Here is a 22030-nt window from a genome sequence, read left to right as displayed (position 1 = left end):
GCTGTTTCACCCACTCAAGTTTTGTCCGAGTGTTTGCGAGCGAGACCCGGAAGCCGCTTTCAAAGGATCAATAATTGGGGCCGACTGCAACCGTCCTTGAAAAGCTATAACCTAGCTAGTAGATGATCCGGAGGATTGGTAGGTCGCGTAAAAATATATCGAAGATTCAAAGGAGCGATGCAGATGTATCGACGGGCATCGGAGGTGGTTCAAAACCGAGTCAAATAAGGTGGAGCTACAGTGAAAGTTTGGTTATCCGGACTAATCGTGACACGCGATAATCGAATCCTTTGGAAAGCCGAATAATTTTATTTTCCTACGAGGATAATTTATTTCTATTTTTATTAGGAATATTAACCCTCCGTATAGACAACCCGATGATCCCATCGAAATTTCATTCCCAAATCTTTGTCTCTTTTTGAGAAACCTCAATATTTGACTGAAAATTGGTTGCACGATTCTGTAAAATGTTGAATAGTGTACACCCATTTTCTCTGATTTTTTCAAACCCTAAAACGGTAAAAGTTTAAACGTGGACATAAACGATTCAGTTTGCGCACATAGGGTTGATATCAAACAGGAATAAAAATGTTTCAACAAAGATGTTACAATTTCTTTTAGTTTTTAGTCAACTGATCGTTTCTTTAATGGGTATTCTCCTAAATCAGTTCTCCCAAAGCAAAATTTTGGTCAAGTCGACTGTACTACGTTTGCGTACATTTTTCAGAAGTTAACCAAAGTTAAAGACGGTCGTTGCAAGCGTTTGCGAACGTTTAAAGTTCACGTGAAAATCGTTTGCAGCGCGTTTTGTTACGAAAAAGCGCCGAGTCTCGTTACACGGGGCAACAAAAGGAAAAGTATAATGTAACCCTGAAGAGCAATTACAATAAGTGCGACCTAGATTGTGTTCGTATACCTCGAAAGTCGTTACGTTTCTATTTTCAGTGTTTTATACGACTTTTCCACGTCGCTGCTCGCCGAACGACGTGTACTATTCCAACGTGAAAGAACATTTTTGCAGCCACCGTTCACGGGTGAGCAGTCATCGAGGCGTGAAGAGTAGCAGTCGATTAAATCGTATCGATAGATCGACGCGTGTCATCGAGAGTGATGGGTATTCGACATATTCCCGAGGGAACTGCCCCGGTGTACAGCAGGTGCCAACTCACGGCTGTACGTTTGATTTATCAAAATTATAGAGGAATGCAACGTTGGAGCAACGTAGAGTGCATTCCCAGGAACGCGGTTCAATATTTTGGAACACTTAGCGGGAGCATTACAGTAATCGTCGAGTATGTCAGATTTACAGTGACTCGTGAAATTATCCTAACAGTTCTAGAAATCTGTTATGAATGTGTGTATTATGCGTGTTATACGAAACAGTTTGATATTTCATTAGCGCTATAACGAGATTCGACTATCACGGTTATACTAATTAAGTTTGAAAGCAATCTGAAAATGTACATATTGTAGAAGTTACAAGAGTACTGCTTGAACTCTGTTCGTTGCTTCATTCATATAAGCGAACACTATAATAATCACGACTCGTGTCTCGTAACTGGTTCAATCAAATTTTGAAACATTTTATATAACACTAAATGCTTGTATATGTATATATCCGTCGCTAGAATCTTCAATGAGGTTGAAGCGATGAGCATTGACAAGAGGCGCGCAAATACCGCGCGACAACGTCGGAGGTAAGTGTAAAGGCTTGTACGAACGGACGAAGAGAGGAGGAGAATCGAGTGAATAAACATGGGGATTCGTGACCTTGGGACGTGTCACTGCACTTACGATACAGCAACTAGAAGTAGGTGAATGCAATTAATAATTAAGGAATGGCCACGACAACACCGACGACGAGGGTGCAGGCAAGCTATCGATCGTCGTTCTCAACCCGAACCATCCTCAACCCAAACCTACTGCCTTCCCGGCTACATTCAAAGACTCTTGCCACCAACTCTTATTGCTTTTATATCCGAGACGACTACTTGTCGAGAAGGGTGCTCCGAACGAGGGACCTTAGATGCCATTCACCCGATTTTCTTCTCTTAATCTACGATGCCGGGGCTTTTTCGGGCCATTTGTTTCCAAAAGAGGTCTCTTCCCGCTCTCTCGTGAAAATGGGTTTGTTCGAACGACACCGGCCCCCGTATATTTTATCGGGCGAAAGAAATTCGTTGCCCTGCCGGCTTCAGGCTTCACGGAAACGATAGATCGGCCCAGCCGTGGATGAGCCATGAAATGCAGCGACAAATATCGATGACACCATCGACGGTATACTCTTCCGCTTTAAGCGGTTTGTCGATATTCTTCTCTCAGTTTCAGCAGCAAGAGTTTCAGATTCCAAACTGCGAAGAGTCGTTTCCCATTCGAAATCGAGCGACCAGGTATCTCGCGAAGACTCGATCCGCGTCGAAAAGCGCAGCCGTGGCACCACGCCCCGTCGCTCGCATTGCAGTCCAGTATTTCCGAGATAAAACGATTCCCGTTTAAATAGCTCGAAGAGGCGCGGTTCGCGTGATTAATATGCAAAGTCGAAGAGAAACGCTACGGGCGAACCGACTCATGACTAAAAGTCGAGGCAAGAATAAATTACGAGTCAAAAGAGCGGCTGGGAATGAGAGTAAAAGGCGTTAGTCAGAGACTTACGTCTCCGGTTCCTTTGTTCTCCGAGCTCTCGATCTACTCGAGAACATCGAAAGAGTCTTTCGAGAAAAATTATGTAATTGCTCCGCCATCAGACCAATTGTTTTAAACTTCGCTCGCGGGTAAGTAGCGAGCGCATACTACGAGATTAACGCGGCGTCTAAATCACGGTGCGTCGCGAATAAAGCCGCGAACATACGGAGCGACGAAACAAGTAATGGCACAGCTAATGCCGATGTTCCAAATGCCAATCTCATCGTTCATTGCTTGCCGTATGTTCACGGCCTAACACACTCCGCGTCGCCGTTTCGAGTCTTCCGTATCGAGCAAGGCGACGCGAAGTCTGAGAAGTTGAAACTCGCGTTCGTCGAGAAACATCCAATTCTACTTGCAAATCGAGCGCCATTGCTCAGCCATGTCGCAATACCGATCGGACTATTTTCCTCTTTTTTCTCCTCTATGTACTTACGTTAACTCCTTTTATAAAGATCTCCCGGCGAATTGTGTCAAGAAGAAGAAGAAGAAGAAGAAGGAAAAGAAGGAGAAAGTGAAAGAGAGATTAAGAAAGAGAGGGGATGCACGAATAGATCAGTGACCTACGCTAAGGCAGGCGAGTTAGACATGCATGATCTACTGAGTGGTGTTCGGTGAGGAATATCATGTATATACATATACGTAATAAGTATAGAAAGGGTGTGCGTGTGGGCGGCAAGCTTCATTCACCATTCCTGCGTCTCTGTATGTAGGAAGACAAAACAAACCGTCAACATGCATGTACCATACATGACCGTGTACTAAAGTTGGATATTTATCTGCAAAATGTGATTAGAAGGGTCTTTAAACCATGTCATAGTCCAGCCTAATGTTTACACTGTCCCGTAGTAAAGCGTTCGTTTATAGTCGATTAATCGCGCAACTAGGGCCGACCACGCGTTTGTTCGTCTCGCTCTAAACGTTAATCGGTCCGACGATGATCATGATCGTAGTAATAGAATGTAAACTGGACAGTTTAATCGTCGTGTTCCACGAAATTGGAACGCGAGGATCGCGCGCACTCTACGCATCTACGCACGAGCATGTAGTGTCTAGATTCTAAGTGTCTAGCTATTTCCAGCTAAAAGTAATAGCTAGTAATTAACTAATTTCTCAGCTATATGTGGATTATGTCATTTTGGTATGTACCTGGCTCAGGCTTCTAAAGCTACTTGTACTGGCGCTGCGGGCCTGTAAACACAAGTACAGTACAGGTCACCAATCACCACACACTGCAGTTGGAAAAGTACAAATAGAGATATGCTATAGAATATAGATACATAGAATAGTAAGGTGGTTACATATAACACGGAATAGTATAGAGAGTAGAAGAATAAGAGTATGACTGTGACAATTTGCAGAGTTACGGGTATGCGCGTATACTTTTAGGTCAGTTTGTTGCGTTACACCTAGACAGGGGAAAGAACGTTGTTACGATAAAAATCTTTGGTCCGACGTGCAAGCAGAGAAGATGTCTTTGTGACAGACCTAAACTTTTCAGGAGGTTTCTTGTAATATACTGAATAATACGTAATTTTAACTTACTGGTGAATTACTTGTTGTGTCCAAAAAATGGTCCCAAGAAGGATTAAATGGTTTCGAGGAAGATATGATCTGGTGTTATTTTTATAAATGATCACGTAGAAGTCATATAATAGTCATATAACTAAAATTAAAGCTAATTGCACCAGATTGTGTCTCCTCGAAAGCATTCGATCATTTTTCCACACATCAAATAATTTAGAAGTAATTTGTAATTATAGATTGAAATAAGACACTCCATATAAAAGGTATAAAGTTATTTCTCGAAATGGGATCTTCCCTGCTGGTGCAATTACGTGAACTGAACTCGTGGATATTTGTCAAATTCGTAAACACGGTATCATGGTAGTACAGCGTATTAACAGCAGTGCACACTGAACATATACGACAGCATAGCGTGGGTTCTCAGTGTTGAACAATTACGAGGCCAGTTTTCGTGTTTTTCACAGTCATATGTAGCTCGTTTTTCTGTACAATCAAAGCGTTTAGGAGAAGCGAGAAAGATAGTATCTCGTGAAAAAGTAGAAAGTAAGTGGTTCGTGTCGATCGTTTCGTGAAACGTGTGCAGATTAAACTTCCCGCGTACTTGCAGCGTTTCCACCGCTGCCGCGTTCTCCGCATGAATCTCAAACTTGTGAAAACTGTCGCACGCGTTTCTTCCTGCCAGTTTCCTCGATGTTTACAGGCCAATTAGCTTAATACGTGCCTTGCGACCGATCCCAATTTTGATAATTATACCGTCCTTGATAATAAGTTCTCCACCAAACTCAACAGTATTAATTTAACTTCAAATAACTTTTACGATGTAAAACGTTACGATATGTATATCATACCGCTCTAGTGGCGTGCAAATGTTTTCGATCAGACGAATCTTTCACTTTATATTTCAAAAGGGGCGTCTAAAAGAATTTTAATTAATATCGAATCAAAGAATACGGCGAATAAAAAAGGACAGTAGAAAATTAAATTTTCTACGAATTTGTCTGTACTTGCTTCGTGGCAACTTACGCTGCGAATATAAATCGCAGATAGTATGCGCGTATCTTTCGTGGACAGTTATGAGCAATAGTTTCTCTCTTCTCAGAAAAGGAAAAGCGGAATAAGAAGAAAGGCAACGTTTCGTTGCCGCGACTTACTCGGTTGCTCGAGAGTTGGCATTGTCGTTTTAATTGGACAGCGGTTTCGTTCGTCAAAGGTAACGAGGCGGTACGCGCGACTGGTGAAAGACTTAATTTGCTGGTTTTACAGAGCTCTCGATTGCATTTCTGCTCGATATGAAACCTTCAGAATACCTTTTTAAAATAGTGTCCTGTCAAATGAGTTAATTGGATCGTCGAAACGCAATTAATCTGCTCGATCTGCTCTAGTAACGAAACGAGGAATGAGATTTTAACGTTCGTATCTTTACACGCTTATTAACCCTGTGAAAATCGTAGTTCCATTTTTCCTTCTTTCTCGCTCTTCGTTTCTTCATTCGGCAAACATCACCGTTCGTTTGTTTTAATTTTTATCTCGCGAAGGTTCCATCATTATCGTCACGAACGTCGAATATTTTATTTCACAGCGATAAGACGAAGGGTAGATTGAAAAGATTTCTTACCCCTATGTAATATTTAAATTTCGTAAAACAATTAAATCGTACATATAATTTCATAGAATAATAACAAATGTAATTTAAAAAGTAATAAACGTGTCTACACGAAAATATCTACACGAAAAAGATTGTGCCAGTATTCATTGTGTAACGGTTAAAATATTTATAAAAGGATTTCACATTTATCTATAAAATTATCAGAGTGGTCTGTACAAGATTAATTTTTAATGATTTCGGGTTACGTAGCCAGTTTCAAAAGCGCAAAGTCGAACTCGTTCTCGAGCACCAGTTAGGTTCGACGAGTGTGACCGATCAAAGAGCAATTACTCAAACCTTTTTTAAAGTTGTTCCAATTAAAGTTCTGATAGAAAGGGCCGTGTATGATGGCCATTCGTCTGGTAAAAAGAGACGATTGACATCGAACGCTTTAAGATTCAACCTGACTAGATCTTACGAACATCACGTAATTAATATTTGCTTAATTATTGCAAAATTGAAATGCACTGATTAATAACGTCATGTCGAACGTACGGTCGAGAAGCATTTTGACATGTGCCGAGTTTTATTAGTCTTTTATTAAACTTCGTCGATATATTTTAATTAAGAAAATAAATAAATAAAAGAATAACTTTATATACACGTGCCGTTTGAAGTTTTATTAAAAAGTGAGCGAACGTGAAAAAAACCGACCCACGATGCTATCGATTTCTAATAGTATTCATTTGGTGCTGGAACAAAATGTCTTGGGCTGCTTTGTTGTTGTGATGCACGCTATATTAGTTATTCTCGTAAACAACATTTTCAATGTATCCTTTGCAAAGATTTCTTAACACTCTACTTTCCGCGTAAACCTACTAATAACTTCAATCGGTAGCCGATGTTTGCTTAGTAAAAAATTTTAAGTAAACTTTACGTAACGATCGACTTGCGAGTAATATCAACGTAGTGTCACCGGACATTACCATTCGATCTGCATTTGACAACACGTTGGTGCAACCGGACGTGAAAGTGTTAATTATTCTTAATTATTCACGAGAAGCTCACACGAGAAACTCGTTTAACTTCGAGGCAGCTCGGAGTTGTTCAACAATCATAGCCCACTGAAGTCCATAGATCATTAGAATTCCAGTCAGCCGTAAATGTTCGATAATTGGATATTCGCCGTGGGAGTTCAGCGATGGACACGCTGAATATTTTCACGGATGAGCCGAGCGAAAATTTGCAAAACAATTACGCAACTAGGGAATAATTTGTGGCGCGTGCTATGTGCCGTGTCCGACACGAGCTGCTGCGAATAAATGTATCGCCGGCAACGTTGTTAAATAATTGAATTATTAACGACGTCTCATTTTACGTTCGCTTCTATGCGAGCCGCTCGATAATTTGTTCGCGTTGCTTCTTTGAAAATAGACGCGTGGGATCCCGACAGTGGGAAAATACGTATGTATAGCGCGCATATAGAGTTTCTACAAGCCGATAACACGAACGACAGTAAGTTACGGCGAGCAAAACGACCTAGTAACGTAAACGAGACATAAACGAGATAAAATGGAAGACGCCACCCCGTCGAGATATGCCAGCCTGGTTTACACGTTGTTGAAGGCTTTAGGGCTTAGCGTTTTCAAGAGGATACGCTGGCTAATCCACCAAAAAGTCAGAGAAACTCCGATAAGGCCTGATGCAGACGAGCGGTTTTCCTCTTGTGCGAGCACGCACGGTTATTGGAAGATAAGCAATGCGCTCGCAGTGACAAAATGATGCTCGTTATTAGATGCGTGACAGTCGTGTACGTACATATAAATACACGTTGGCTATGAGAAATATTCGTACTAGTAGCATTTTGATCTAAACACTTCCGAGTTATCTACAAATTGAGAATTAAGAAATTAGCGACATGTCTTTCCTGTATGGTTTTTACAGACAAACGTACTTCGTCGCCAGCGTACAATATAGTTGCAATGGACTGCCGAAACGCGGAAAATTCACTCGTCTGCGTCAAGTTCAACCCTTGATTGTTATCTTTGGCTCGTATAAGCAATTACAATTTACATTATTTAATATCAAAATATATATCATTTTAGATATAGTTCGAGAAAATAAAACACTTGAAAAATAAATACTTTACTGCAACGATACCAACTAAGGGTTAAGAATATTAAGAGCCACAGCTGTCTGTAGGTCGGACAGTGAAGAAATCGCGTTTCGGGTTTCGTGTCGACTGCCGCTTTTTCGACAAACTTACGAATGATTGGCATAACGCTGCCAGTCGTCGATAGGTTCTTAATTAGCGGCGACAGCAGGAAGCGGAAAAAGACCGAGTATATACGAGGGGAAGAGCACTTGAACAACGGGTTTAGGAAAAGTTCGTCGTCCGGCAAAGGGCGGATTTAATTTCCGGTCCTCGATAGGACACAACCTCGTAATGAACTTTCTTATCGTTCCCCTGGTTGGCTCTGACTCTACCCAATGCCCATTGGTTGCGGCTGAACTTTGAACGGTTAGACGGAGACCGCCATTTGGCCGCATCTACGTGCCAAAGACGATAACGTTCGATAAGATTTTTTTTCTAAATTCGTCCGGAATTTTTTCTCCGACGCGAGGCCTACTTTTTTATCTCATTCGTCTAAATTTTCTCTTTGCTGTTCTAACCGCGTATCGTTTCACCAGGAATGATACAAAAGGCTCGGAGAAATGAGAAACATTTCAACTAAACAGCGCGTATTTGATACACGGTCGACTTCCTTGGTATGCGCTCTATGCTCGCAATCCTTTCGCACTGTTCGTTACCTTTTCCCTGTGTTTCCAACGTTTGCTTTACTTTCTCGCTACTTTCTATCGTCAATTGTATTCAGGTAATACGCAATGACGAGATTCATGCGGACGATATGTGGTTCGAGTGCGAAATATGACATGCGAAATTCGAAGCTTTACAGTTCCCTGATTATTCTCTTTTAAACTGCAAAAGATTCAATTGTGATTCTTTGGACAAAAAGGTCCCGATTATTTCATTCGATCTTGTGCCATCAGCTTGTTACATTACGTACATATGTATACTACCGTCCAAAGTTCCTGAACACACGTTTATCTCTGATCAGATGTATTTTAATTACGTAATTAAGGATAAACTGCAACGATAGGATCACGTCGATATTACCTTGCTCCTGTTTCTTGGCGCGAAGTCTTCCTTGCTGGCCTTCCGCCGCTTGTCTTTCAGGATCATTCTCGCCGCAGCGAACGCCATTCTGCCGATGCACTTTCTTCCGTCCCTTTAGCAATTTCGAATAAGGAACACGAAACTCGTGCTCAACGATTAATCACACGCGATACTGCACAGCCGAACACCAGTCCGCGTACTTACGAATACAACGAATTAAATTTCCTTTTTATTTTTATTGCTTTTTTCGATCACACGGATTATCGTTGAATTAACGAGAATTTACCACTACGATTTAATCGACACGACGTACGTATGAATATGTATACGTGAATTGAAATGCGCTACGTTTGTACTACGCGATATCTACATGACTCTCCTTCCCTTTTCTTCTCGTATATATCACTAGACTATAACTAATATTGACGTCGTCTTCTCGGGCCGGGCGTCCTTGTTGTTGATTCTTCCCCTTGCTTACTCTACTTGCTTCTTGCCCGGTTTCGATTTTTCTTCGATTCGTTTCACACGCGACCGGTCTCGAGAAGGCGAAAAGATCGCTGAACACTATCGTTTACGATTTTGAGGATAAACACAGCCAGGGGTTATCGCGGATTGACTAGATTCAGCTTCCTCGTCTTTGGAGTTTTATCGTGAAATTGACCGTGCGGTAGAGCGACGTCTGGCGTCGCCGTCGGTGTCTCTGTTTCGTGTCGCTTCTCGTGAGTAGCTCGTCGACGGGCTCTCGCGGAAGCTCGACGAGGACATTTGCCTGTCGCGATGTCACCGTTATTTCCGGTGGATTCTTCGTACACGACGTTTCTTCGATAAATATACGCGACGTTTCTTCGATAAATATACGCAACGTTACGCTATCTCTATCTTCCACTTCTTTCTTCTTCTGTTTCCTTTTCTTCTTGCGCGTATTATTCTTCTCTAAACGACTACATACCAGGCGACACGAGCCGCAACTGATGCGTCCTCACGGCTCGATCGATCTGTCATTAGTTGCTATAATTATGGCCATGGATCTGAAAAGAAACAGGTCCGTTGCGGACGACTCGCCTACGTGTCTCGATCGATCCTCGAACGATGTTTTCAAACCCAAGTAACGAGGTACACAGCCTGCCCGTTTGAATAATTAAACACCCGCGATCATCTTGTCGGTCATTTCGTCGGGCTATTTTCGCGCGATCGCCCGTCTAAAATAACCGGAAATCATATCTTAAAAAAGAAGATAACTTTCTCTCTGATTTGTTGCCAGTGGACGTTAGCCTCGATACGGCTCAAGAACTAAGTATAATCAACAAATGATTATAAAATATCGAAATAATTACAGCTAGTTGCGGTTAACATTCGTGATAAATGATACATACACAAAGCTCAGAAAGTTTTTGATCATACTACGTACAAACGATGATCTCTTCACCTACACAGCCCTTTGTTTTTGCAGGCAAAACGCTCGAACCACCACATAACGAAAAAGAACGGCTCAACTCCTCAGCAAGGCGAGTTTTTAAAGAGGCGTCGACAAGCCCTATTGGAGATGACGAGAAACGAAAGTAGAATGGGCCGTGTTTGCGTCTGCCCTGAACCGCGAAACTTTTCTAATTAAATTCGCTCGCCTAACGCCTCGATAGATTTCGCAGAGGGACGTGAAAGGCAAAAAAGGAAATCGAGGAGAGCTCGAACGAAACCTTTTCACACCGTATGCTTCCGCGTTTTACACGAGCATAAAGATTCCGTGGAAAAACGTAGCGTCAGCCACTTGCGTAAATCTTGCGCGCGCTTTCGACCCTTTTGCCATAAAAAATTCGGCTCGTACCAGAATCCCACTCGTCGTAAAAGTATAAAATATTTTCCTTTGCATGATAATGGCGGGGCATTACACTGCGTATAATTTACCTAGTTATTTACAGAGGAAAACTCGTTAGAAAAATCCGTACATTTCTGCTCGTAAGTATTAGAATACATAGTGGTTTCGTGTAAATTGCGTACAACGTACAAATTTATGAAATTCATTTATAAGGCTAACGAGAGGTGCACGATGAATTAAAAATCATACTTTCATAATTATTCTTTGAACTTTCGTAATTTTAACTTAACTCCTATTGAAATTTTATACATACAAATTAAATGCACAACTTGGAGAAGTTTTCTTAAGATCTGGCTCGAAGTTTGGTATTAATAAGAACAACTGCAATGGAAAAATTAAAATAACACGAGTGCTAGAAACAGCTAAATAGCCAAAGCAACACAGACGGTACTGATTAAGGGATTGAGAAATTCTCTCAACAAGTTCCAAGGATCTAAAGATGCGAAACATGGTATTTTAATTATAGGTTAGCCTAAATTTGTCGACGACAGGATAAGACCAAAAATTGTTCTCGTATTTCTTCTCGTGACGCGTGTCTTCCGACCGTTCTCTGATGGACAGCGAATATTTCTTCGTCTCCGGGATTCTACGAGTGATACATGACTCCTGTTCCACGATTCCGAGGCATCGCGTTTAAATCGTCCCGTTCGCGTAATTTGCGTTTTGCTCTAACGAGATGAAAATTCCACGATAAATTCACATCTCGAGCAAAACATGCCACGAAAATGGAGCAAGTTTAAATCGATGCAACGGGTCGCGTTATTCGTGCCTAAAGCACAGGGCCCACCGATGGTAAATCATTTTACCTTGAAAATTTGGCGCTCGATACCGTTCCACTTGGAATTAATTTCGATGAAATTTCATATATCCGTAAAAGCGTTTTTACAAACGTTCAAGTATTTTCGTGATCTATTATATATACGTATTCCTTGATGATCTCTTATCGCAGAAGATTTCTCAAACAACCTTTCGTGTTACGTTAAATAACGAGATGCGCGAAGTGACAAACGTTTAAAAAGTACGTACGATAATACGTCAGCTAATGACGAGGATAGAATCGAATGGCATTAAGATAAGAAAGCAGAAAGCTCGAAATACGACCTATTACGATTATAACGAGATGGTATAGTACCTAAGGAATAACTTAAAAAGTCTCGTTAAAAAGTGCTATCCAACGGTGTGCTGTTACAGATTACCTTTCGAGGTGTGGCCGTGCAACGTACGTCTGAATCTACTTAATCGATTCCGCGTGCAAACCCAGCTGCACAGAACATATTGAATTTTCTATAGAATATTCCGAGCGAAATAACTGCAACGAATTTTGTTGAGATCGCGTATACAATGTTCGTTTAATTCGTAGTCACGGTTACTCGGTGCACGTGTAACGGTTAAATAAATTATATCCTTTATCGATTGGGCCATTGTAATCTAAAATCAGACACGCGCGAACGTGTTTCCGCGAATCGTATCTGATCCGATTTCTGTCCTGTATGACACGTCAATATCGACAACGTGTACGACATGTTTCACAAAAAAATATGCTTCCACCCTTTATATAAAGAAAATTTCGGCTGTATTTCAAACAGACGAATCGTTCTTCCAGTGATTTGGAAAAAAAAGAACATTCAAGAATATTCCCATCATTTTTTTCCGCAAGTTTTCTCGTTTCTTTTTTTTTTTTTTTTTTTAGTTTCGACGAAGTTTATCGTGGAGAAGAAAGAGATTCGATTTCCCCCGATGAAACGGCAGATGGTAACGATAGTTCGAACGACTGAGTAATAACGTCGATAAGAGCAGCCCATTGAAACTCCAATGAGATTTCTCGAGGATCAGTTTCAGTGAAAAATTGCAATTTCTGCTTGTCCAGGGCTAACAGGTTCTCGAGGAAGCGAACGATTTTAATCGGATGCGTGTATCGACCTGGACGACAGTCATTTTCCTCTCGAAATCAAAACAACGGATTTCATCCTTTTACGTCTCGGTCGCGCCTGGAAACGTATCGGACGTATCTCGCCAACAATTCCTTCCGATCCATTGCCGATTTTTGCTCCCCTCCTAACTAGATCGTATCCGGGTCATTCCGTTCGATGACGTCCACGAAAAATTCGACAGCCAAAATGAGGGAACCGATACGATAAATGCGAGCGACCAGCCGCGAAATCGAATCGTCGATAACGAACTCTCGATGCACAGGGATCTTCTAGCAATTCCGAAGATTATGCGCATCTCGAATAGAAGTCTCGTTTTCAACGAACGAAAAACTATGTAGGTTTTGAACGAACGACACGTCCACGGGGGAAGATTAATCTAACAGTCTGGCCTACTTCACGGAAAATAAAACAACGATATATTTCTTTGAAAAAGAAGACGGCTCGATGCTGTTTACGTGAACGCCGATAAACGTGATCGACGTCCCCGCTTCTCCTATCGCGAGGCTTTTGATTTATCATTCGAAAAGTTTCGACAGTATGTCCTGAGGGGTAAAAACGATCACAGAGAGAAATCAACGTGTTTCGCGATACCTCAATGTGCTTCTAATGAGAATGTATTGCCGCGTTATCTCGTTCGAACGATACAGACTGAATTTACAATTAGTTGCTACTCCTGTCACGAGCCGCTCGTTTCAGGCTTGTGTGTCGTGGCTGACGTTCCGGCCTCGCCTCCGGCGGAAGCTTAAAACTCGATTAAACGACTACTGATGCAATGTCAATCGGACGAGAAGCCACGGAAACTGGATTAACGTCTGTCAGTGTCGCGTTGTTCGCGTGCATTCGAGACCGAGCGTCGCGTTAAATAAGACTGACAACTCGGGAAGAAATCGAAAGGAAAGTACAGACAATGATCCTCTCAGTCAAGTCAAAGACAATGCTGATAATTCCATCAGTCTATTATAACGATCTCTGTACTATTATTAATTAATTAATTAATTCTCAACAGCTCTTCCAAAGAGTTCCTGTTAATTTTTATCCAAAACTTAATACTACGGAAACGCGCAGATTGCACATACGAAATTTATGAAAGTACACGAAACGTGCACATAGCACGGTACTTGTTCTAATTTCTAATATACTGTACTTTGACTCTCGCGATATCATCCTATTGCAACGCTTTTAAATTAACCAGTAAGAGGATCATCTATAAAATAGGAGAGCGTGATAGTCTATCCCGTCTATCCCGAGTAACGTGAATGGTGACCGAGATCGGAAGGGCGTGACATCGGATAAACGGTGGCGGACGTTACCATCCCTTCTACATCGCGTTTACATTGAAAATTGTCGTGTCCATTAACCTGCACCCGCAGTTATAAACCTATCGTTGTAAAAATAGAATCGAACCCGATGTTCGATGGGTGTTTCAGTTTGTTTTTCTGGCGTCCGTATGTCTGGCGATGAAACGGCAAGTGTGTATGCACGTTGCTGGTATGCAGAGAAATGGAGTCACTAGGCTATCGGTGGCGTGGCTCGTTGTTTAGGTTAACAGCCCCTAGTCACGCACGACCGAACGGATCGCGGCTACATCGTTCTGGATACACGTCCACTCTGTCCTTCCTTTTTAACTCGCTTTATCATTCTAGATCTCTGCGTAACCCAATGGCCACGCCGTGTCCCTGGCTTCGATCCGCCAGACCTGCCGCCACCAGCGAATCAAATTGCAGGACATGGGTCTTCACCTTCCGCCGTGATGTACCGGTGATTAAAATTCCTCGTTACTGCGATCCTTGGCTTCGTCTCCCGCCGGGACTCGTCGTTGCAATAGATTTTTCGCTGCAGACGAGCTGCACCCGTACGAGATGGCTTAACGTTTCATCCAATCCATCTTCCTAGAAATTGCGCATGTAGGCCGTATTCTCGGTATTCTGTCCGTAGCTATCTTCCGCTTAAGCATCCACGTACGAGTTTCCAGTACTATAAACCGATATTAATTCTTTACCGGGAACGAGAAACGTTGTAGAATTTTTTCCCATTAACTTTCTAATTAAAAGCAGGATTTACAAGGGAGAATTTATCGAATATCCGGAAAAAATTCATCCGTGGGCAGATTCAAAATTGATTAATTATTTCCTAGGATAAAACGTCCAATGAATTTCTTATCGAGGAAATCAAGGTACCGATTGAATTGCTTCATATATAATTTGATGTTTGTTCTCTTTCTATAATCATAATCATAGAATAAAATAATTACGGGAAAATATTCTCTAGGAAACGAAAATATCTTTGAATACAGATTTCGTGGTTAGTAATTTTGTAATATACGTTTATAACGTTGTCATTTATAAAGTTGGAAAAATCCTGTCTGCACAGCTAAAATTCCGAATGCAAAGGATTGATATTGGCTAAACGCGATCAAGAACATTGGCTATCTTAATAAATATGAAACAGTATAAATCGTATGGACAAAGTTCCGGTGCACTCAGCGTTTCATAACGTGCATAGTGAAGATTATCTGTCAGAGCTTCGGGGCATCGATGGGGTCACGTAGTTGGAGTTCGTTAGAGCGTCTAAACGCAGGGTCGGTTATCGGAAGCCACGGATGGCGAAACTTCCATTAACATTGCTCGAATTATCAATCTGTAGCACTTTCATTAAGCTTTCGCAGTTCGGAATCGACTTACGCGGAAAACGGTCACTCGAGAGAATCCTTTCCCGAAATCCTATCTTCCGTGCGTCCCGGTCCATCTTTGTTACTCCCGTGGGAAGTTGGTTTGGAGGTAGTATTGATCACTCCCATGCTGCGCCCACCTCCACCCTCTACGTCCTCCGACCTCTGTTTTCCATCCTCCGTTCTGCATCCTCCGTCCTTTATCCTGCACCCTCTTCAATCTGCCACCTTCCACGTTTCGTCTTCACGCTCTTCGTTCCTTTGTTCAATCGTTATTCCTTGATCCATCGTATCTTCCACGAAATAACATCTTACGAGAATATCTACGGGATATTTCAGAAAGTTGGGATCAAACCTCGAGAAGAACATGTAGAACACACATCGAAACAAGCAAAAGGATCTTAATTAACACGGGTACGAATGTTAATGAGTTTTGAAGTTGCAAGAAGTTTTCAACTGTGAGCTTGCAACGACGTATCACAACTTCTCGTTGTTAGATCAATTATGTAATAATTAATTATGTAATCGTACTCTGATGTCGCTTAATAACAACGATAGAAGACCATAGTTTATCACTTTGGGATTATAGCGTTCGTTTGCATGTATTGAATGATTCGCCGGTTATTTGCCACTTTTACATTATTTAAATAATGGTTCTACGAGGAAACGCGGCGAAACGTATGTTGAAACGAGTATAAAGTACTGCAAACGGAGCTAGTTAATACCGTATCGATTAAAACGTTTCGCAATGCCGAAGCTAATCATACTTGAACGTTTATTGAAACGTTTTTATTTATTTTGATCGATACTAGGTATATCTTCCTGAAGTTCGATCCCAAATTTTTAAAACACCCTATATAGGCATCAGCCTATTTTCTGGTTCGATTAACGTCTCAATTATGCGGGTGTTAAACCAAAATCAAGCGGAATTAACACGTCGGATTCTCATTTGACGTCATGTTTTTCACTAGACCAGATCCGACAAGGGAACATCCGGTAAAAGCTGTACCAGCCGGCTACCCATAAAAGGGATCGTCCTTCTAATAAAAAAAAAAAATCTGGTAATCCCGGTCTGAATGGCGGAGGCAAGAATTTCGCTGCTTTTTCGCGTCTGGGCTCGCATTTTTTGTAAGCTGCCCCCGGCACTTCGTAACCAACAGCGTGGTGCGCGCACGCTAAATCCCTTTTTCCGGGGAGAACTTTTCACACAGGCTGCCGTGACTGTGAAAATAGCAGCCGTTTCGAATCGCTGTGAATATTACGCCGAGGATGGAGGATTAACGGCTCCGAAGCGGCAAAGACTGCTTTCCGTTGCGTAATCGATACACCACTGCGCGATATCGTTTTGCATTTCCATAGCTCGACCGCCGTGATTTACGATACCCCGATTATTTCCCATCGGGATGAACGCGAAAAACATCACTCGTTGTATCTTTTAAACGTTACTTCCCAAGTTGTACGACGCTCTGTTATTTCGGCCAAGATTCAAGCAGAGTTGCAATCGTTGTTTCATCGTTGTTCAAGGCTTGTATAATATATATATATGTATATATATTTGTGGTAGGAGACAGTTGATTTATGGGAATCGTCAGCGTGGAACAGACTGAAGAAACGTAACGATGCTTACGACACTGGATCGTCGCCAGACTCGACGCCAGCCCACAGACGCAGAATTTCCGCGCTACGTATCAATGTACGATGTAAATGAAATCCTCGTTCACCTTGAAGGGGATGAACAGCGCTTATTCCGTGAGGAAAAAACACCGGAGCCAGAACCCTTGACGTCACGTCAAGGAAAATCGTATATGTCTCCAAGATTGCGATCGAACATGAAGAAACAATTTGCTCGCGAGTGTATTAAAAGTAACAGGCTCGAAGACAGTGCATACCTGTTGCCACGTATAAGCTTGCTGAGATCAAATTTCTTGCTATTTGTATCTTCTCGTGCAATGGAAGAATGACACGTTTCGCGATGTATCGGAGATTGCTAAGCTGTCAAAAGCTACGTTCAACTATCAAAGTTACGTTTAACTATCTTCGAACGCTTGCACGTAGTCCTGCGTTCTGCGGAGGAGGCAATTAACCAGCTGAATTGCAAAGTGGTACTTGATGTTCCTTTGAAATTCTAATCAAATAACCTAAGAACAAAAGCGCTAACATAGCCGAAAATTTTGATACAAAGAGGTAAAGGTTCTCTCCTATATTAGCACGATTTGAGTATTCGGTGATATTTAAACAAAGCGAGGGCCCCGATTGTTTGACATCTTTCAGGCGCCTTATGGAGCCTGATAGCCTCTCGATTTTTAATCCAACTACGCTATCGTCCATGGGTATTTCGACACTTCCAAAGTATTGAGAATATATAAAATACAGTTCAAAAAAGCACGCATATATTTCTACGATTCTACTAAAATTAACGATGAAATCATCACTACTAATAAACCTTTTTCTACTACGTACCAAATGCAGTAATAATTTAAATGTAATTATATAGATAAATTTTACAAATTTGTAGCATTTGATAAATTCCATTTGCAAAATTATAAAAGGTAATTCTATAATGTACAACTCGTAATTTGTTAATTTACTAGTATTGTATATAATTTGACAATTTACTAATACAAAATATAATTATTTATTGATATAATAATTATACAATTCTCTTCCATAATTTTCCGATTCTACACCAACTAGGATAACCGAATAATAGATAATTTGTAAAATTGAATTCTAAAATTTCATTTCTTTGATTATTATCAACCTTCTACAAATTCTACATGATAATCCGTTAACAGTGCTAGTGATTATTCACGCGTATCTTGTAAAACTTCACCAAGAACTCAGTTGTGTAAGAGATCGCCGATGACTAAATACTTCTAGACTTTGTCGTAGATCAGGACAAGGTTCCTCTCTTGGAAGGTTGGCATATCCAGGACGAAAGAGTGACGGCTCGAATTTGGGGCAACGTCTTCGACGTGTCAGGCCGGTGTCGGCCAGGAGGAATCTCGCGAACGGTCGCCCGCTCCGGAATATTTACCCAGCCGGGTTTACGTGCCGAAATCGTGCACGTGCGTACGCGTGCGCACGCTACCATCCAGGTTCACGTCCTACTTACGATATCGAACTGCGGAAGGGCAGGGCACCCCGCAAAACGTTTCTGTCATTCACTATTTATCTGTGTACGCTCGAACGGACGCGTGTTTTCGCACGCCTTTGTTCCGCCTTCGTTCTACCTTCGTTCTGCTTTCGTTCGTCAAAGGCTTGGTCCGCGAGGGAAATTCCTCGGGAAAATCGTTCGACGGTTTAAGTGCCAGCGAGCAACAGATTACGGATTGAATGGGCATTCGAGAGTAATTACGATAATGAGAAGGGATCCGTTCGATCGTCAGCCTGCAGGTAATGCCGGGATTGTCGGCCAAGTAATTTTGTAATGTCTGTCGCGGTGGAAGCTAATGACGAAAAGTAGGAATGGTAGGCTGGAGGGTTTGCTCGTTGAGAAAATAATCGAAATAATTGCGCCAATTAACGATAGGCGCATCTCTGGCAGAGCGACGGCGTAATGCTTCTCGAAGAAATTGCTCGTCGAAGAGGAGAGGCAGTTGAACGATGGCCAAGTGCAACTGTATGGCCATCTCTGTTACGGAAAGAGACTCTGTAATCGACTGGAACGTAATGGAAAGGGTCGCAACACGGAAACAGCAGCTCTGGAAAAGCGTTCACCCATTTACTAAGTAAAGAACTGGAAAGCTTGACGAGACAGTCTAATCATTCGGAAACATCTTGGGAGAATGCGTTATAGTTCGGATCTTCGTATCTTTCGGCGGTTGAACAGAAGTATTTTAACGCGAAATAATCGACGAATGGAATAACTCTATAGATTAGAAACTATGTGTCTTTAGAAAATAGTAGAAACGAATAATATTAATTTAGTTTTTACGTCGATATAACTTGACTAATGTTATATTTTACGTAAAAACGACCCTAGCTTTTCGAATTGCAATCGTAGCGATCGTATGGGTTTCGATTAGACGAAAAATCCGAGTTGTTGGTCGCGTGACTGAATGGTCGAGAGAGTTTCCGTGCGCCACGAAATACGGAAGAATCGCGGGACAAACGGTCAGGGGTCCGGCCAGCGAAGACGGTGCGGACAACGAACGGAAAACCGGGCAGGAAACGAAGGGGTGAACGACAAGGAGATACATCGCGAGGAAGTACGATTGTCGTTGATTATCCGAATAAATCGAGCCTATTTTAAGCGAGTCAGTCTCTTTCAGCGAGCGATGTCCGCGTAAAAGCAAGATCGCTTGGAATTTCATCGATGCGGCAAGGTCGCTCATATATCGCCACCTGACAACCTTCGCGCTCTCCTCCGGGAATAGCGAAAAAAATCCTTTCAAATCGCATGCCAAGCTCTCGGGAATATCGACGTATTCGTCATTCGCGCCACTTCTATTCTCTCCAAACGTAATCTTGGAAACCTCTTATAAAGAACATCGCGTTTCGTTCGTTCGTTCGTTTATCAAGACGCCCTGAAATCTTAGAAGGATGCGATATCAAAGGAAATATAGCGTTTTAAATCTGAGAAAGGATATTATTAGATCCCTGCTTTCCGATATATTAAACGAGATTACTTTAATTTTAAAACGTTATGATTAATACGAAAATCCTCAGGATACTATAACTTAGAATAAGATCGGGTTGTTTGAATTAATCTAATCGCGGACTTTGCATAGGGTAATCAATCTTGTGTATCATGCAAACAATATTACTTTATTTTTAATGTAATCGTGAAAAAATCAGAAAATTCTTCCTCCGTTCATGTAGCCACTATATCGAGCTATAAGTTCCTTCTTCAAGAGCAAGAGTTCTTCAGATTTTCAAGTTATATGACTTGATGTCGCGTGAGACCGTCTTTGAGACAGTTGACTGAAATATCAACGACATTTGTCAAGCGAGCGGAATATTTCTGCGAGAATTTGCGAGCCGTCGGCCTAACAGCTTTACGCAAATATCATTTGTCAGAGTTTCGTTTCACCACTATGTTTCATAGTCTCGCGTGAACAACGCTCGCGTGTAATTGAACGAAGCATGAGTGGCTTAAGTCCTTGCGATCTTATTAGACTCGGTTTCGTGGCTTAAATATCTAGAAACCAAACGTTTTTCTTAGAAATACACCAACGGGATTTAAACGTTGGAAACTTCTCTCGTCGTTTCTCTCCTCGTCAATAATTCCCTTCGACTAAGATCATCGTTGAAAATGGAGGAATGTTATCGAGGGTGCAACGACTTGGCGAACAATAAGCCCTGAAATCTCTTCTTCCTGTGACCGATCTATACCTACCCTGTGAACGTTGACGAGAAATAATAACTATGTAGCCTGTCTGTCAGAAGTTTCTAAAAATAATTTGCTATCGAGAATCACTTAGACCTTCGAAAATGATAACCGTTGGCAAAAGAAGATCAACCCTTGCCACTCACGCGACTATCACAGTTCGACTAAATTGATATATAAAGTATCTTGATAACTATATAATAGACAGAGGAGTGCTTATTACATGAAAAAATAAGTTGATAACATAGAGGATAGAATTTGTTCATACGTCAGCCTGCATTTCGTATGTTTTGCGTTAAGGTCGACTACCTCAAAACGCGATCAATGACCATCGTATACGTTTCTCTCGTCGACACGTTACTCTTTAGATGCTTATCTATCTGCTCGATTATACTGCCGAATAATTAGTGTCCCCCAACCGCAATTTCTTCGCGATTGTTCCGAACGCACTACGCGTTTCTCTTTCGCCGCGACAAAATTAATAGCCGTGATCGTTTAGAAAGTAGATCTTCCACACATGACACGAGGAATTACTCTCGCGATTTCGTTGTTACTGGTAGTTGCTATTTACAGAAACGTATTTTGTTCGAGGGCGTCAATTTAGAAACAGGCATAATTGGTAAATTGAGGAAAATTATTGGAGGCGCGCGAGCTTTAACAACGTTCGACACGCAATATGGATATTAATTGCAGTAATTTGAGCGAATGGGCAACAGGTTTGATCAGTGACTGGTTCAATTTCGTCGTGTGGTTCCTCGAAAGGGAAAATGCGTCAGACGATTAGCATCTTTTTCTGTGCGTGGAAATTTGAAGAAAATGACGGAAGGAACGCGGCGCGATAAGATAAGCTAACACCCAAAGTCATTTTATAGGTTTACGGGCTTCCATAACCTGGTTATCGATTCGCCGAGCGAAATGACAATGTAATATTTCTTCGCTCTGCACTATTCTATTCGACGTGCACGTTTTAACATAACCTTGTTACGTGATTGTAATTCGTCGATATTACATGTTATCTAAAGTAGCTCACGAAAGCATTCGAACAAGTAGAAAGTCATATTTTTCATAGATATTATAAATTAATTAGAAACCTAGGAATAATAGATTTTACTGCTTATTATATGTATCACTTCGTAAACCTACCATTGAAATATTATTAATCGTATTGACATTTTTCTATATTTAGAAAAACTTGGAAGAATATTTTATCTGATCTGAATAACGTTAATCTGATCATAATTCTGATTCCATTTC

General features: G+C 41.5%; 2 protein-coding genes across 7 annotated transcripts in view; one reads left to right on the top strand and one right to left on the bottom strand.

The window, feature by feature from the left end:
* LOC132911515 (neo-calmodulin-like) overlaps positions 1–22030 on the bottom strand; it is an 85059-nt gene that overhangs the window by 28719 nt on the left and 34310 nt on the right. For 2 of the 6 annotated variants that reach the window (XM_060968212.1, XM_060968214.1), the window contains one exon: positions 3832–3873. The exons of 2 other annotated variants lie outside the window; for them this stretch is intronic. In XM_060968212.1, the coding sequence (XP_060824195.1) occupies positions 3832–3873 (42 nt within the window). Of the gene's footprint in view, positions 1–3831; positions 3874–8972; positions 10001–22030 lie in introns of all 6 variants that reach the window. 2 more of the 6 variants (XM_060968211.1, XM_060968213.1) reach the window with 2 other exon arrangements.
* LOC132911512 (uronyl 2-sulfotransferase-like) overlaps positions 1–22030 on the top strand; it is a 238650-nt gene that overhangs the window by 213511 nt on the left and 3109 nt on the right. The window lies entirely within an intron of this gene.

The sequence above is a fragment of the Bombus pascuorum genome, chromosome 10, assembly GCF_905332965.1.
Source record: "Bombus pascuorum chromosome 10, iyBomPasc1.1, whole genome shotgun sequence".
NCBI classification, from domain to species: Eukaryota; Metazoa; Arthropoda; class Insecta; order Hymenoptera; family Apidae; genus Bombus; species Bombus pascuorum.
This window is presented reverse-complemented; position numbering and strand designations above follow the sequence as displayed.